Consider the following 18631-nt stretch of genomic DNA (forward strand, 5'->3'; position numbering starts at 1 on the left):
AATGGAAAGCGGTAGTAGTGGGCCTGTTTCCATTATGGTATCTACATGGATTTCCTAGTGGTATCTACAGGCGCCCAGCTTGGGCTCTACCTATCACACAAGGTTTTGCTTTGACAGGGACACCAACATGCCCAGGGTCAGCTACTGTGGTGAATTACTGTAACAGTTCCTATTGGGAATGAGCCCTTAGGCTAGCACTTAACCCCTAATATCAGGGGATACACATGGGCTTGAAAGATGATTAAATAATTCTGAACAAGGATGGCTGTCTATCGACAGTGTAACTGTTGTGAAGGCGGTCTGCATTCTGGCCCTTCTGGTAATGAAAAGCGGAATACAGGCACTGTACAGTGGGGTTCGGACTTGTTTTACTCTATTAGCAGACTTTGAAGCCAAGAGTCACAGGTCAGACCAGTGTGGACTGGTGCTAGGAGATTTGTGGATTGTACTCCAATTCTATCTGCACTTCTTCCAGTTGTCTAGGGAATCGGCAAACACACGTAATTCAGGTTATGGGCAGGTTTCAGTCAGGCATGGGAAGCCTGCACTGGAGATAGAAGCTGAGACACCCCACCCCCCCACTACCGATCACCCCCAAGCACCAAACAAAAGAGGTTTTGGGGACGGAGCACCTGGAAAGGACTACATGAAGCTGATAAGCTGTACATGGACTTAGCCAGCCTTCACACATCAAAGCCACCATCTTGTGCGGTATATACACTGGGACCATACAGATCTCCTAATTTACCAAGTCCTTCGTAGATCACATACACACACTTCATGCATCTCCCACATATAACGAAGGTAAAGGATTCTTGATATCTGAATAGCACAAACACTTTTAACCACAACTTAATAGGCGACCTCCACACCGGGATGGATGTAAAATTCTAATGTGGGACCTTGGAATACGGAATTGCTGACCCCATTGCATCACGTCATAGCTTAGGTTGAGGGGAAAGCCGTCACCCTTGTTTAGAAAAGGGATTCATTTAACTTGCTCCAAAATCAGAAAGGTAAAAAGCACCGCGAGCAGACATCATAATTGTGGAATTCACAGGTGGAAAATCCCAGGGTTATGTGGCAGAAAGGTTTAGGGCAAGATCACTCGACTTCTCTAAGCCATGCAGGTAACCTTTGCCACAACACTGACTGACAGTTTGAACAACAACATAACCAGTCATCATTGGGTAGAGCAGATTAGTGGTCTGCTGTATTGCAGGTCGCTCGCTGTCTGTTACTTAGTGGTTTAAGCTGTGGCCTTGCTCGCTTTTGTGTTGTGAGAGTCCACTACAGTGATCCAGAGCTGAGGGTTGTGGTTAATTGCCTGCCTCAGTTTCTGTGTTTGCCCACCTTTTAATCTTGTTACTCTTCCTATCCTTTTCTCAATTTTTGGGATCCCTCCACATCTTTTATTTCCCATCACTCTCCCTGTCCATCTTCAATTCTTCCTTGCATTCACATGTCTTTCTTTCTGCCTGTGACTCTACTCACTCCATTTTATTTTTTGATGTTTTATTACCTGAAATCCCGTTCACGATCACTGTCCCTCTTGATTTAATCGAACCTATATCATTTGAAGTTACTTGTCTAGCAAAAGTTGTTTGCCCACTTTTACAGCTTATTTTCCTTTCACCAGAAGTAAATTTGATTATAAATGTCATTGTTTCAAACCTGAAAATCAGAGATCCTGAAATTTGTTTCTGGGACCGGTTGACACGTAATTTACCATGGGAAATTACACTCCTTGTCTTCTTAGCAAGCAATTACCAATAAAGGGCCCTAGTCACAAAAGTAATACTTTTTTAAACATATGTTTACAACTAAGTGTACCATACTTAAGCTTGACTTAAGCCCATTTGCATGTGTGGAGATCTCTGCTATGAGTTCAGAGAGCTCCACAACCTTAAATCCCACTCAAGAGATGGGAAGTGGAACTTAATAAGCATGGTGAACGCCCACAAACATGGGTGTTTTTTCAGCATTCACAAACTCCTCCTCGCCTTCCCCTTTCCACCCCAGAAAGTGTCAGAGATTTACTCCAAGCCAGGGCTAATGTAATCCCTTTCCAGACTTTGGGCCTGATTACAATTTCAGTCGGAAAGCCTCCGAGCGGTATTCGGTCCTTCTGAATCAGGTTTGGAAGCCTTGTTTCCAACTGATTCAGAAACCATTCCGACCGATTATCATGCTCAGAAAGCATTCGGACTTTCCGACTCTGTTCCAAATCTGAACCGGACGGCATTTGGAAATACTGAGTTGTTTGGAGCCCGGGCAACATTTCCGACCGACTCAGAAATTTTCGATGTATTACGATGTCTGATTCTGGCAACCTTTCCGAATCTGTTGTTCTGACACAGATTGGCTGTCGGAATCTGACTTTGGGACCCCGTAGCAGGTCCCCTTCACCCGGAGCCTTCTGAATGGGGCCCGTATGGTTATCCAAGGGACCACTCCTTTCCAACCATGCACAGTGTGGCAGGCACCAAGGGATGCCCACCACACCGTGCACGGTTTTCCCAGCCAACTTTTTCTTCAATGGGAGCCTATGTATTCGGCCGGAACACAGGCTCCCATTGAAGTCAATGGAAGCTAACTGAATGCTATCCCGAACCATCTTAATCGGTCAGTCGAACTCCCCGAATTCTATTCGGTCGTAAACCATTCCAAGGCCGATTCGGTCCAAATGCTTTCCGACCAACATCGTAATCGGGCCCTTAGAAGGGAAATGGACCCGCCCAGATTTGGTGGTAAATGGGAAAGTGATCTCTCAAACCGTGAAAATATTTTCTCCATGGAGGAAAGATACCCCCACAAAAAGTATGTTTACAACTGGGGTGCTTTTCTCCCTGTAAGGAGATCTGTGTTTCGGAGAACTCAGCACCCTGGTGATATGATATTGCTGGAAAGGTCACATGACCTTCCCAGAAATTTGCATAAAAACCTGCGCCTGGCACACAGTTCAATTCATATTGCAAATTCCAGATATTCGTAAATCTGCACTTACACACAGGTGTAAACCTGTGGTTACAAAATTATGTCTTTCTTGGTGAAATGGTTCCGAAGTGTTCATACGATTCAAGTGAGTCACTCCTAAAAGCTACCATTGGATGGGAGCCTTTCTGCAAATATGCTTTTTTGTATTATTTCTTAGACTTCTTGGATATTCTTGTTCACTCAGCTCCCAATTCACAAACTGCAGTTTAGAGGCCCTACCACCTTGAGTGAGGGCCTCTGCAGGCCACACGACTGCATGGCCCATTGTGAATCGAGCCCTTGTATATACCATTTGAAAGAGCAAAGTTTTTTAAACATTTATTTTTCCCTTAATGAACACTTCCACTGTGTTTTGCAATGTGAATGACCACTACAGTGTCAGAGGGCTCCATGATAATCTGTTTTTCACTTGGCCCGTCAAATGTGCAGAATGAGGAGGGCACCAAAAAATGTCACAGACGACCACGTTCCCAGAGTCTGTTCCTGCCTGTTCCTGTTTTTGACATTCTATCATCATAGCTAGGCTTTCCTGTTTTCAGTTTCTATTTTTGGTAAATTCTGGTGGTTTTTTTTCAGTGTCTTCAAGTGATTTCAATACCTTAAAAAAACAGTGGTTTTCAGTGATTACACATTTTCGTGCCATTAAAAACAACAGAAAGAGTGTTTTTCTAGTGTTTATGGAACTTGCTTTTATTATTGCTTGCTTTCTGCACTAATAGTACATGGTATATAGACAGTGTACGTACAGTGTATATGAGGTCCAAATACATTTTTACGAATCAAACTTATCGTAGTACACGATACAATACTTCTTCAGTGAGTCTTTGGTCATGCACGCTCGCTCTTTCCTTCCCGTGTAAACTTTTATCTGTGAAAAGGCCCTCTTCTTCAACATTGGCACTTGAGACAGGCAATGCCAAAATAGCCAGTACACAATTTACCAACTCTGGCCACTGACATAGCTTTCCATGCCAATACTGGTGCACCTGAAGATTGTGATTCTCTGCAACAGGTTCTGCAACATATGCATTGAACTGGGCGCATATTCCCTCAGAGTTATTAAAGCGGTCAAAAAAGAGGGAGCACTTTTAAAACTCTGGAGAAAATTTCCCTTTATGGAAGGGATCTATAACGTGTGCAGAGTACCACAGTGAGGCTTCATTGACTTCAAATGACATGGTTGATGAAGGGCTATTTCAAATACATTGTAAAATCCTCAACATTTCTTTGCTTACCAAGTGACAAGCACATGGAACATGTTGCAGTGCAAAAGTCACTAAAAGTGTCGCCCAGCCTACTTTCAAGGAGACGTTTCACATCTACACCAATTATGCTGAACACTTGGTAGACAAGGTGTTTTCAGACTCTAGTTTTTTTTATTATGTCCAGTACAGATGTCATGCTTTCCTGTAAAAATCTAAAAATGCAGTAGAGTACTTTTTTCAAATCACTATCAATATGTGACCCAAGATCCTCACATTTCTTGCCTTTGGCATCATCACTCAGAAACAGATCAGTAAACGGTTGCCACATGGATAATATAGCATTCATGGCCTCTAGGAAAGAGAACCACCAGCTAAGTGACCACATTGGGATGACTCTTTCTTTGATGCCATACAACGCACAAAATGAGAAATTTTGCGTTTTAGTTTCCGCGCAGAACAAAACAGTGCTACCACAAAACTGAAAAAGGAAGAAGAAACAATATTTTTGTGACATCCCAAACAACAAAACTCAAGCAGAATAATGTTAGTCCAGTCTTTCTTACTGCTACCTTATATAACACAGTTACATTGTATTGACCCCTTCAGGAAGAAATAAAAAAGACGCTTTCACTCTCCTTTTCCTATCTTTAAATGGCATTTAGTTTGTGGTTGCGCAGGTGTTTTTTCAGTGTTTATATGTTTACACTGATGAGGGCTATTTCCCTTCCGGTGGGGTTTTAGCAGTTATTATAGGTTTAAACCTAAAACCGGACAGCGTAATCATAGCCCACCTTTCTCCATACATCACTCTAACCAGTCCTACTTGTAGTTGACGAGTACCTCCATAAAAAGATGCTCGTTAGACAGACTTCCATTTTACATTCTGGAAGAGTCTCAAACCAAAAAACTTACCACAGCAACACCTTAACCATTACATCGAACACACAAAGACTCTCCCTGTGTTTAGAGACGATTTGGTGTCTGGAGTGCTCATTACAAATGCTCGATCAATACTTAAGGCCATGAAAAAAAGGTATTAGGTGGCACATCAATCTATGGTGTATTTGCGTAATTTCACCTTAGTTTGTATGACCTTCCCACTGTATATGTCTTTCTATTTCTATGTATTTTTTAATCTAGCTACAGGTTTGGCTGCTTGCCAGAACTCATCCCAGCAACACTGCAACTTATGCGGAAGAGCTACTTTGGCTTGCTCCTTCAGCAGTTTCAGTGTTTGGTTAGGATCCATAACCCTGTCACATTAAGGATGATTTACAAAATTATTGTGATTTTGAACCTAAATATGGTTTTGCTCGTAAATGTGATACCGGTATGCTGTTACCTAGCACCAGGTATTAGTTTGCATCTAAGTGACTTTATGCCTTCATTTGATTTGTGCTTCCAGTGTTTTTCTGTACTCCAGCTGATGTTGCACAAAGGTTGGTTTTCCACCTAAGTTTGCTGTCCGCCAAATAGGATGTCATAGTGATCCACACCTGTTACCTTACTCAATTGTCAACATTTTCTCACTTTATTGATTCCTTTTGTATCTAAATGTACCACACTCTTCACTGTGATTTGCACCTGTGTTTGTGCACCTAGACGTGTACCTGCACTCCTGATGTTCCACCTAATGTGGTTATTTTTGTTGTTGCAACTATACTCAATGTTGTAACTAAATGTAATTTTGTTCACTTAAATATGTTTTTGTTCTTAAACGTAATTTGTGCTCCAAAAAGATTTGTACACTCTTCTGCTGATGCTGTTCCAAATTAGATTTTGTTCCCTCAGTGTGATTTTGCTCCCTCAGTGTGATTTTGCATGTAAATTGGATTTATTCTCCTAAACGTGATTCACCCTCATGCTGATGATGCACCATGGGTGACTTTACAGAGCGACCTGTTACCAATCAAGAGTGATGTTATACTTGTGCACAACCTGTGCACCTAATATGAAAATACCGTTGTTTTTTCCCCCAAACCTTGAGCTGGTAAATGTAAAATAGGTCACAGATATAGGCGGCCAGGGATCGGACCGATTGCACAGAGACATAGCACAAATCGTCTACACACATTTATTTATGCATGCTTCTGTTTGAACGAATTAGCATGTTAAAGTCCGACCTATTGGCTTTGCCAACGCCTGTTGAGGTATTGATGTCTGCACAAGTGGGAACCCAGCTCCCAATATGTTTCTAGCAAATGCTGAACAATAGCAAATGTTGAAGGCAGAGTGAATTGGGAAAATATGGTCTTTATTTACAATTCTATTAAATTTACTTCGCATCTCGTTCAGTATTTGTCATTGTTTTGAATTCTTCCTGAGTTTGTCTAAAAATGTACTTGAAAAGATGATGGTAAAAACAAACGTCTACGCTAACAACACCATGAATGTGTTCCTTAGAACAAGGTTCTGATACTGTGCTCTTCACTTGCATAGCCTGTAACTATATACCATAATTTGGCAGTATTCTAGATTTGATTAATTATATAATTGTTTTGGTGCATACAGGCAAACGCAGATGGCATCCAAGGAAATTTTCTGGGGGACCTCCTGCAGAGTGGTGGGATGCTAATAGTCAATAAAGGTAATTATTTTTATTTGAAACCCAATGCATTAATCTGAAAGTAACTGATGAAACCAGGAGAATTTGATTACGGAATCCTCTGTTTTTAAAAATCGGGGACAACGTACACAGAATTGGTTCCTATTGTTAATACTCATTATTATTCCTAACTCAAAAGTACAAAACTTATTTAGGCAGGTGTATTTTGGTGTGTTCCTAAGGCTCAATAGGCATCTAAAACTTCAACACCTGTTATTTGTGATATTTACTAAGGTTAGAAAACGTATTGTTGTCATAGCTGTTAGAACCAAAAGCTGTCGTACCTCCAGATCTCTTTGATCCTCTGAGAGGGATTGCTTCTCTAGCTCATACGATTCCTGTCATTTTATGGCTAAATCGTCTTCTGGTATAAGAGAAGTTTTCGCTTTTAGGCATCAAAGTTGTTGTTTCAAGAATGCCCTATTTTATTGTTATGTACTAGCTTGGGTAAGATGCGGTCATTGGTTCAGAGAAGGGACAAGGTGGACAAAGATGAGACAGAGACCCTCGAACACTTTGAGACTCTCTCAGAGGAGGATTTCAACAAGTTAGCATTGAGTGTGTCGTCTGGATCCCCATTGGATCCTTTACCTCACCGAGTATGGAAAGAACTGCAGGGAGAGCTCTTCCCATGAACTCCGTAGGATTTGTTGCCAATCCCTGAATAGTGGGGTAGTACCATCTCTTTGGAAACAGGCCATAGTTATGCCACTTCTGAAGAAACCTACCTTAGACCCTGGGTCCCCCAGTGACTACAGGCCTATATCTCTTCTACCTTACCCAGTTAAAATTATCAAATGATTTGTCAGCAAAACACTCTTTCTCTTTCTCGAAACTAACCACAAATTGGAAGATGACCAATGTGGCTTTTAACCGGGGCATGGAACCGAAACCGCCCTACTAACAGTCCTGGACAAACTTAGAATGCGAGCTGACGACAGGCGGTAGCCTTACCCCCCTTCCAATCTGAATTTAAAAACATTACACAGTGTCCCTCAGGGCTCAGCAATCAGTCCCATACTTTTTAATATCTATATGATCCCGCTGATTTCAGTCATTAAGTCATACAAAGTCAACTTAGTAAATTATGAGGAAGATACACGACTTATTCTATCACTAGAAAGGGATCAATCATTGTCACTCGATAGCATTCACAAGTGTATGCAAAAAACTGTAGGATGGCTCAAAGAGAACTCCCTGCAGTTTAACGGTGACAAAACCGAGATCCTATGATGCATGGCAACGAAAATCCCCACCCTTTCCCGGTGGATTTTTGGGACCATCCAATCAGACAAGCCCCTAATATCAACAGAGACAGTCCACAATCTGGGTGTAGTCTTTGATAGCAAACTAAGCCTTGAAGCCCAAGTGAACAAAACTGAGGCAACCTGCTATTCTCATTAGAGCATTACAAAAGATTCTTCATATGCTCCCTGTACCGGCTAGAGCCCTAGTGGTAAGAAGTGTCATCCTAAGCTGATTAGACTAATGTAATGCTCTACTATTAGGGGCTCCCAACTTCTTAATTGAGACATCAAAGAGTCCAAACAGTTGCTGACAAGCTGGCCTTCGATAGACCGCACAGGTCATCAGCTTCCATGTCTTTGAGGGAGCTTCATTTGCTCCCTCTGACGCAGAGGATACAATTCAAATCACTCTGTTTCGTGTTTAAAGCACTACATGGGGCCAGGCGTGTCCCGCTACAAAACACATTTAAATGGCACGCCCTGAAGAGAAACCTATGATCTTCATTGGCCAACTTGGTAAGCAGATCCCGGACTAAAACAATGAGGTTTGGAAGATGGGCTTTTAGTATTGAAGCGGCCCGGCTCTGGTATGAGCTTCCGTTAACTTTGAGACGGACTGAAGATCTATTACAGTTCAGAAAGAGACTTAAGACTTGGCTCTTTCCTAAGGAGTAAAACAGGTCACCTGTACAAACTCAGCAAGTGCTACTTGCTTAGGATTATGTGTTGTAGCAGTAACCAGGTAATACAGCACCAGGATACTCATGGGATGACAGTGCACTATATAAGTAGTGTTAACATAACATAACATTATGTTGTAATTATGTAACAACCTAGATGAAAGGCAGTAAAAGGCTATACACAGATTAGAGTGGTAACTGGTTTCCTTGCTTTATCATTTTTGTTCTTCGTCTCCAGTCTGATGGGGTTGTGGCTGCTGGTTTGCCAATAGCTACCGGAGATGGTGAGCATGCTTTAGGAACTGGATGTCTGTGGTAGAGGAGAACTTCAAATGAAGTTATTTGCCATTGGCTTCTTGTTTGATGTTGAAGTTGTCTGTTTGTAGAGTCCTCAGAGCCTCCATCTAGCGCTTGAAGATAAGAGACATAATTGAACCCTTGAACTCTGCAAGTGCTCAGGATCTTTCAGGACCTGGAGGTACCCTTGTAAAGAAACTGCTGTTTGTTAGATAAGTAGGTGGAAAACCAGCACATGACATTTCCCATGAATCCCATTTGAGACTTCATGGCGTGGATGAGGGCTTGGTGGTTGACACTGTTGAGGTAAGCTAAGATGTCCAGGTTTATCAGAAGGCAGGGGACATCTTTTTATATGTGGTCACAAGAGCATTGTTTAGATTTGTAAGATGGCTCTCATTGCTGTAGCATGATTTTATATGGCAACATTCCTTGTCATTTGGTGCCCAATTCAGTTGCTATGTAGAACACGTACATCCTTGGATCTATTTCCTGACTAACTGCTCCCTCCAACAACAATTGCTGCTATCAGATCTGTGCAATTGTTGACAGAATGATGAAAACAAGGATTTAATCATTGATCCGGTCTGAATTATTTAGTTGTTTCCACATTTACCACTACGTATTGCTCCCTTCAGTCACATTTGCGGATCTCTGTGGGGCTCCCTTCCATATGTATTGTTCTTGTATGGATCATAGGTATCTAATTTAGGCACATTGACATAACCTATGGTTATTCTGAATGTTTGTTGTACTTCCGACCCTCCTGGACTTAAGGTAAATACTTTTGCTCTAGAAATATGCGCATTGATCACACGTAGAGTGGAAGCTAGATTTGATATCATTTTCCAACTCCTCTGAACCTCAGACTTCTGTGATTTTGCACAGACTGGGGAATCATGGAAATCAATAATGCAATATTTAATTTTTACAACAATTGTTTTCAATAAAAGAAAATGAATGGCAGCAATACCATATAAAAGTATGTATTGGAAGGTGAAGTTTATACATTTTTCTGGGCTTCTTTTATATTGACATTTTCCCCCCAAAATCTTTAGCAGCACAAATGCAAATGATTGCTTCTCTTAATCAGCATTTACAAACAGAATAAGATTTTCTGTATTTTTGATTCCATGCTCTATTCCACATAGACAAAAGCTTATTGTAACGATGGTGTATTCAACTGTGTTACTAGCACTCGTATTCTCTCAAGTTTGCAATTGTATGGTACACTATTTGGATCAACCATTGTCCCAAATTGAAGTCCAGTGAATGCTGTCATTCAGACACAATCACAAAATATAATTTTAGGATTTATTTGAAATGAGTAGATACATTTATTTAAAGAGGGTGCTGCTTCAGAATTGTGGAAACAAAAGAGCCATCTATTAACGAGAAAACAAGTAAACCAAAGAGGAAAAGGGAGTCCTTCTAGGAATGTCAATTTGTTTTTTTTACAGATACCCAAACATACGTCCCACCTATGGTACAAGATGTAGTGCCATGGAATGCCTCTGGAAGGGTTATGGCAAAAGCCTAATGCATGAAAGCCAGTCCCAAGAAAGATTTGGCAGGCTGATTGTCCAATGTTTTAGTTTTCCCTCTAGTGCCGGATAATGTTTTATACTTATGTCCTTGGATGCATTCAGAACCTTGCTCCAAAAAGACATATCTACTGTTGAATAGGAAGTGAACGAATAGGGGTCTCTGCTTGCTTTAGCCATAGGTTATATATTACAGACATTTGCATTTCCTCTCTAGATTTCCAAATACAGAAGCAGGCCTTACACATCGCTGATCTTCAGCGTGCATTCAGTAATGCTCATTTACCTCCTATTCATAACCTCCGTGCAAGACCATAACCTTGGTGTCCACGTTAGTCCATGAGGGTTAGGACAAAGGCAGACTTTCAGGCTATTCATCAGTGTTGTCTTGAAAGTTTTAGGTCTAGTCCTCATGTAGCAGTGCTTGACAGCCCTTCCCTAAAACGACCTTGCCATGTGCCTCAGCGCAAACCTGATCTCACTTTTTTAGCAGTGTGAGGTTCTAACTGGGGAAAACTTGACGTGTCAAAAGATTTAACCGTATCTGTGCCTATGGAGAAATGCTTTGATGTAGAAGATCATGGCTCTCTTCGTTGTAGGTCAAGCCTACTAGACCTCGCACATGCTGTCTGTTAGGCATATTGCGACTTACCAAGAACATAGAGGGATTTGGAACCGCCCTTTCTTACCCCTGGTTGGCGTTCCTTATCATTCTCTTATTCTTGTCCCAGTTAGTCAATCTTGTTTTTGTTTTGACAAAAGAAACATTGCCGCTTTATTATTGCTGTGATTAGCAGGCAACTCTGCTTTCGTTCTTTGATTTTCAAGCACTACTTTTTCTTTTTAGTTGAGCACGCCTTGAGAGTCCATGTGTTTTTGAGCCGTCTCCCTCATCTACTTCTCTCTTTGCATTGCTCTGTCACCCGCCCCTCACTATTCTGCTCACCAGCGTTCTTCTCCTAATTGCTTCGCCGACTCTCTCACCCCTCGTGTTGTTTAACTTGTCCCTTCCGCCCTCTCTGCTTTGTGTCCATCCAGCCACCCTCCTCTGTGTTGCTTTATAGTTTGTCCCCAACCTTTCCCATGTTGCTTCCGCATTTCCCCATGTTTCTTCAAATACCCCATTTCTTTTGTTCGTCCCTGTGAGAAGTTGGCCTGATATATGATGTTTCCAATTCTGGAACCACCTTGTATCAGTCCAAACTATCCCTTATGGTGTCTGGTTGTAAGTCAACCCTGTAGACAAGCTATCTTAATGGTAGCATAGTCTAAGCAGCCTTAAAGGCTCAACTCAAGAGGTCGTGTTAAGCGAACTGTTTTACCAATCACAATCCTGTAATACCAAATGAAAGGACACCACACAAGTATATATTATAAAAATATATGTGTTTATTCTTAAAATAATCCCCAGTACTCTTTATGAACAAAGGGGCACAAGCGTTAAATCAAAAGCACAGTATAACATACAAAGTTGCACAATTATGGATGAGGGCGGGGAGCCACTCAGACCATATACTAAGAAAGTGGTATAAGAGATACCAATCGAACAGTGGTTAGGCCTAGGGCCTAGGGAATCGCTGGGAGCAGTCGGGACAAGCAATGCTGAAGTCGGGAAAAGTCCGCGGGATTCGGGTGCAGTGCTTAAAGCACACGCATGCACCAATGCAAGTCAATGGTGCGTAAAAGTTACACAAACAGAGTTTTAGGATACTTCCGCTGAACCTAGAAGGACAAAACTTTAGACACAGACCCTAGAGGTGTGTACCAGTGTGGGAACACCGGCGTTGCAATGTTACCTCACCCACAGGAAGCGGGTGCATAGGGTCGAAGTGGCGTCGGGTTTCGTCGTGCAGGTTCTGGGTGCTTGAAGCTGAAGATGCTGCAGGCGATGTGAAGGAGAAGTGTCCGGTGTGATCCAAGGGTGGATCAGAGTCGTAAAGTACCTGAAAGCAGAGGGGACAGAGTCTGGGTCACTCAGCAGTGACCAGGGTGGAACCAGGACGGAACCAGGCAATGTCGGGCGCAATCAGGTGGTTGTCGAGGAGCTTCTCTCCGCTGCCACGTGGGCTCTGGGGCATCTGCGACGTCCAGGAGCGGGTCACGAGCTGTCCCACGTAGGCTCTCACCGTCGGCGCTGTCGGCTTCAAGATTGGAGCAAACAACACTTGGCAAAAGCAATCCACGCGGAACTGGAAGATTGCTTCTCACTCGGACCAGGAGGGTCAGAGTGGGTGCTCCTTTTCAGGGGAGCTGGTGCAAGTCTGGAGCAACCAGAATCACAAGTCGTATTTCGGTTTTCGCCGGCACAGGGGCCACAAGCCAGCTGGCAAGTGACCGGGCCAACGCGTTGAGCCAAAGAAAGCAGAAGGGCTCCACGCAGCACTCGTCGAGTGTAGAGGGGTGAACTTCGGTGCAAGAGTGGCTCAGGGTTGGGGCTTCTCAAACCCCGGTGTACAGCTTCGAGGGTCACTCGTGGGCTGCATGGTCCGCGTCTCGCGGTCTTTTCAAGATGGCGTGCCCCACGCTTCCGGTCGCCTCCACGGGTCTCAGCTCTGCAGGGACTGTGGATCGGGCTGTAAGAAGGCAGGCAAGCTTGATCTCGTCGATCTCTGTCGCTCGAGTTCTGGCGGGAACTGCAACAAAGCAGACGTCGAGGTGCTGGATGGTGCCTGTTTGCACAGGGTGGTCACTCCTTGACCACAAGGGAGATTCTTCAGTCTTCTACGTTGAGTAGGATGTCGAAGGGTCCAGAGTTTCGTTTCTTATGTTTCATCAGGATAATCTGAAGTGCATTGGCACTGCTCCCATTCTTATACCAATCTAGGGGGCTGGATTACCTGCTAGGTCCCCTCCAATGGGTGGGACCCAGGAAGGGGGTGGGTACACCCCTTTCCTTTGATCCAGGCCGCGCTGTGACGGGGGCTGGTGTCCCCCAGAACCGGTTTGGCCGGATTATGCAAGGGGCAGCCTTGTGCTCCCCATGCAGTGTCTGGTTTCTTTCAAACCTCCCTGCTACAATCCACTATCTCCTGTCTGGGGAGGTGGGACACCTCCCTGCGACAGGAAACCCTTTGTCCAGGCCCCCTTGGCTGAGTTTCGGTCAGCTGCAGGGGGTCAGACCCGTGTCTGTGGCAGAAGCATCCATTTTGTGGATCTGAGGCTCTTTTAAAAATCAACCGCATTTAAGTAAAGTAACATGTCTTCTCCCTCTAGAGGGGTGGAATGCTATCCCCGTCGCCAGAACTGGCGAGGGGATAGTATTCCAAATCGTATGACACCTTACACGACATGTTTTGATAAAGCCAAACCAAAGTTGCTATATAACCGCGAGGATTATAATGCACTTAATAGTATATGGTATGGCATTATCCTGGAACAGCTTAGGGAGTTGTTCCCGACAGCTGCAGACAGGCTCAGCTCATGCTAGAGCTCCATCTCACATTAAACCACGCACTCTGCCTCCAGGATTGATAAGGCCTTCCATAGGAGTGACTCACAGGTTTATATGTGTCCAGATATAGGTTTAGATATAGGTATACTATACCTAAGCAAGAGGTGATTACACCATCTTGCCCCAGCTGAGTGATCAGCCAGTTGTGTCAATTTAAGAACCAGCCAGGGGTGGCAAAAGATATGCTGCAGCCCCTGGTAGGTCTTGGTGGCACCTATGCCCTGAGCACCTATAGTGCATGGTACAGGGGCTGACAAGGAGTCCATTTCCAATTGTGGTATGTACTTAGGGTACATGGAATCCATTTTACAGAGAGAGCAGATAGCCTGGAGCCCTGATTAGCAGGGAACCAGGCCAACTAAGTCGAAAACCAGCTAAACACAAGGCAAAAAATCTGGGATAACCATAGTCAGGTAGCCACCTTCTTACAGTCCCACCCCCTAACTCCCTCTCCTTCCATTTCTCCCCCTGCTCTTGGCTAACTTTAAATCAGTTTGGAAACAAAAAATCTCAGTTGAACATTCTAGGGTAACACTTCCTGCTAGCCTCGATATATTGCTAAATTGAAATTACTTTTTCTTATTTTTCTTGAATCTGCATTGATTTATTTATGGAATGCAGCCTGCATTAAAAAGGTTTCCCATTGGGAATGCAAGCACATGGATAGTGGTCTCCTGTTCCTTGTAGGTCTCCCCAATTTGAAGCCAATCATAAGGAGTCCTAAATAACAACGGTGACAGTACACGAGAGACATTGCAAATTCAAACATAAATCGCAAAAAGTTGTGCACAATTTATGACCACTTTTTGTGACTTGTCTTTTAACACATCTGTCCCAGAATTCCTTCATATTTTTTCCAAAGTGGTATTTTGAACTTCATTTCAGATTCACACGCACAGGATGCGTTTAAATATATTAAAGTAACATCCACGCCAATGGCTAATTAATGTAATTAAATTCCTCTGATAAATAAAATAAAAATGCCACTTCATCTGCCTCTGAGGAATTTATTTTTCAATATAATTTCTAAAATTATTCTTAGAAAAGTTTCTTCTTCCCTTATTAACACTCTTCATCAGTATGATATTGCAAGAGATGATTTTCAAGGTAATGCCTTGTGTTGTGATTTTAAAATGGTGTTTCTGTGTACGGTGTTGCTACCAGTACCTCTTTTCCTGGGAAACTCCTTTCAGCAATCCCACTTTTTGAGTGGTTCATTAACCTCTGATAGGCCACTTCCTGCCTTTGTAGAATAACTTTTGCTTTTCAGGGATGCAAGGTTGCTGGCTTTGCTTTCTACTCCCTTCACATATTAAAACCTGTTAAGTGTTTATTGGCGTGGTTGTGGAGATCTGTTAATTTTGTGCTTCTGGAAAGAGTAAACAATACTTTGCTAACGTTTTTAAAACATAAACCTAAATTGCAACCTTGAATAAGTTTGCAGTCAGCCTTTTGTTTCCTACTGTAAAGTTTCCTGATGCAATGGGGGCTGTCTTTTTTCCAAAACACAGGAATGTGTTTCAAATCTGCATGGGGTTGGACCTTTAGCTGAGATCCAGACACAAGTACAGAAAGGAAACTAATATGGTGTTCAGAAGGGGGATGTGCGTGTTGCTTCCACATTACCCCATGTTTCATCAGACACTCCATTTCTTCCGTCCTCTCCTCCCTCTTCCATTGCCGCCCTGCTCCCTTAAATCAATAAAAAAATGTTCTTTCCCTTTTAGTTACCGATCCAACTTGAATCGGTAGCAAAAGCAGCGGTGTAATTTCATAGGTGTATATGTGTGGTGCGCCCACATAAAAGTGACACAGTCAAAGGCTTATTTTAAAAAACTTTAGACACCTTGCACTGCATCATGGATGGTGTGTAGCATAGCTAAAAAACAATGACAAAGCCAATTGATCACCATGTTGTGACCTATTGGCTTTAGCTGTGCTTGCTAACTTCTACCTATGTCTCGTGTTGACTACTTTCTTTGGTGCCAAAATCTGAGCATCACATCTCATGTAATTTTGGTGGAAAAGAAATGGAGGCATAGTGTGATCCAGCTGAGCTTCCACAAAACCTTAAAGCTCTCTGTGGCAGCCTCTGGCTCTGTTTGTGGTTGCTTGAGCTGCTTACTTTTGAAATCCACGAACACAAGGTAATTAATACATCCAATGGGTAAAGGTTTTAGAGACAAGACAGAGCTTGATGTGACTATAGCAAAAACTTTCTATCTTTCAAATCTGCATGAGGCTGGACCTTTAGATAAGGTCAAAAGTACTGAAAGAACAACAATTTGGTGTTCAGAAGGAGATGTGTGTATCTCTTGCAGCGAGTGCAAAATTTATCCATACCTAAAACCTATACCTTATTGTATTCTCGTTCTATAGGTGGAGAAAAAGTGCTTCTGCATTTCATACAGGATTCTCCTGGAGACCACATTCCCCTGGAAACCATCATCCAAACACTTGGGATCAAAGCAGACGGTGTGCAGGAAAGTCAAAGACCTCAGGTATGATTAGCACAGTGGCTTGAATGCCCTTTCTGTGTTTACCAAAGCAGATCAGTAGTTATGGCTTTCAGATCAGCACCATGACCATTGCAGGGTTTGTACCAGATATTCGATGATTGGTGGCCTCAAGAGCTGGATTTTGATTGGCTGATGTTAAATGTCATAGCGATTGGTTATGACTGATATATTTCAATCTGAAGATATAGACATATATCGATTTTAGTTTTTCTTGTGCTCGAGGCAATAGATTTAGGAAAATAATCGAAGAACTGGTGATTAGTCTAGTCTAGGTTTTTTATCTATAGATCCACAGGTGGGTGCTGAACTGCTTCATGTAGGGGAGCGGAGCCCATTGCAGGTTCATGGCTGATCTAAAGACACAAGGAGATGATGGACGGAGCGCTGAAACTTTTCAATCACTCACCCCCATTCACTGATCTGAATCCATCCTCATTCTTTAGCTCACTCCGCCACCTTATTTCAGACCCAGCTATCTTCAAATCAGTCTTGACCCTGTGCCTCATGGGACAGTCCAGCCTGATCTGCCAAGCCAGGCATCCTGGGATCGGTTCCTGGGTAACACCATCAGCCAGGCTCGCTTGAATCCAGTGGCAAAGTGAGCAAGGGTCCCACATCTGGGCACACCCTGACAACTTAGGGCGAACAAAGCAAACACAAGGAGATGATGGACGTAGTGCTGAAACTAAATCTAAAGAATGCCTTAGCATTACCGTCGGTATGGTGGGAGACAAATTGATTAACAATGTTAGGAGGAACATACTGCTGCAATTTTATTGATCTTATTCAAGTCCTCCAAGACTCACACCATCAGCTATAGTATTAGCAAGCGTAACCCTTGCAACAAGTGCCCTTCCCCATAATCTGGACTAGTGTATGAAAATATGAATCCAGATAGTGAGAGTTACTTGGATGCAAACTCGACGCTGGGTTGATATCTTACCAAACTGGTTGCCTGCCATGTTTGGCTGTGAAGTTTTCTCCTTGTATCTTTGCATAATTTAATCAGAAGCCTGAATGTTGAATAGCAAAACACATTTAAATTGATTACCTTTTTCTGTTTTTCACAGTGCACAAATGATGTTTGCACGAGATAGCCAGAACAACTCATGAAGGAAACGGAAAGAGTGCCTATGTGCAGTTTTGAAGAAACCTGGTAATGCCAGGAGCACTGTAGCTGCGTTAGCTCTGTGTCCTGGTAGCATCATTATTTGGACAGTTGTGCAGACGAAATCACAGGGGTCTTGAAGTTGGGTGAATTATCTGCATATATACAATTGCAAGACTGTTTGTGAAGAAACCAGATGTGTGGTATACCAGAATTATTGAACATTGACATTTACTGTGTCCATAGCCTGGCACATACTCCTTTTACACTCTTCGGAACAGCAGTCAAATCATTTAATGTCTTGCATTTATTTAAATAAATTCCTACTTATTGCAAATGCCATGCAGTTTGGACTGATTTGTTTATGCCAGCAGAATGAAATGTTGCACAAAACTACAAGCCAAAATTGAAAGTCATGACTTTAGACACAGAATCTAGGGTGCTGTTGGTGTGCATGTAAACTCCCTGCACGCATTCAACACAAGTGGGGTGGCTTATGAATTCGGCAGTACATCATTGTAGTGTAATTTACAGCTTTCTGTGATTTTTGGATTGAAAATGTGGCAAAAGGAGGGAGTTTCAGGTAAAAATAATAATAATTCCTGGTGATTTGGGATTTGGAGCACAACTTTGACCTAGCCAAGTAGCTGGGTAACAAGCAACAGAACATAACTAAGTCTGACCTACTACTTAAAAATTGGCATAGAGCTGCGTTTTTGTATGCTTTAACACTGCCCCCAAGCTGCCACTTGTAGAATATCAGCTGCTTCTCTCTCATAATTGCTAATTTTATTTCAATATCAGTGCTGTTTCATTTACTTTGTGTTGCTGCAACACTGATGAGAGGGGATGGTGAAATATTTAAGTCCAATATGAAGCAATATTGACCTATGTTTCTATATTTCTTGTTTGCTACATTTTTCTTTCAAGGAAACTATGATGAATTGGTGTAAGAGATTCCTCCCAATTCTCTGCAGC

General features: G+C 42.7%; 1 protein-coding gene across 1 annotated transcript in view; it reads left to right on the plus strand.

Annotated features, from left to right (window-relative positions):
- PRXL2B (peroxiredoxin like 2B) overlaps positions 1-17990 on the plus strand; it is a 62185-nt gene extending 44195 nt beyond the window's left edge. Inside the window, exons 5-7 of the mRNA XM_078640927.1 lie at positions 6714-6789; positions 16406-16527; positions 17616-17990. Of these exons, the coding sequence (XP_078497053.1) occupies positions 6714-6789; positions 16406-16527; positions 17616-17642 (225 nt within the window). The 3' untranslated portion in view covers positions 17643-17990. The remainder of the gene's footprint in view (positions 1-6713; positions 6790-16405; positions 16528-17615) is intronic.
- The last annotated feature ends 641 nt before the right edge of the window (positions 17991-18631 follow it).

The sequence above is a fragment of the Lissotriton helveticus genome, chromosome 5_1 (genome assembly GCF_964261635.1).
Source record: "Lissotriton helveticus chromosome 5_1, aLisHel1.1, whole genome shotgun sequence".
Lineage (NCBI taxonomy): Eukaryota > Metazoa > Chordata > Amphibia > Caudata > Salamandridae > Lissotriton > Lissotriton helveticus.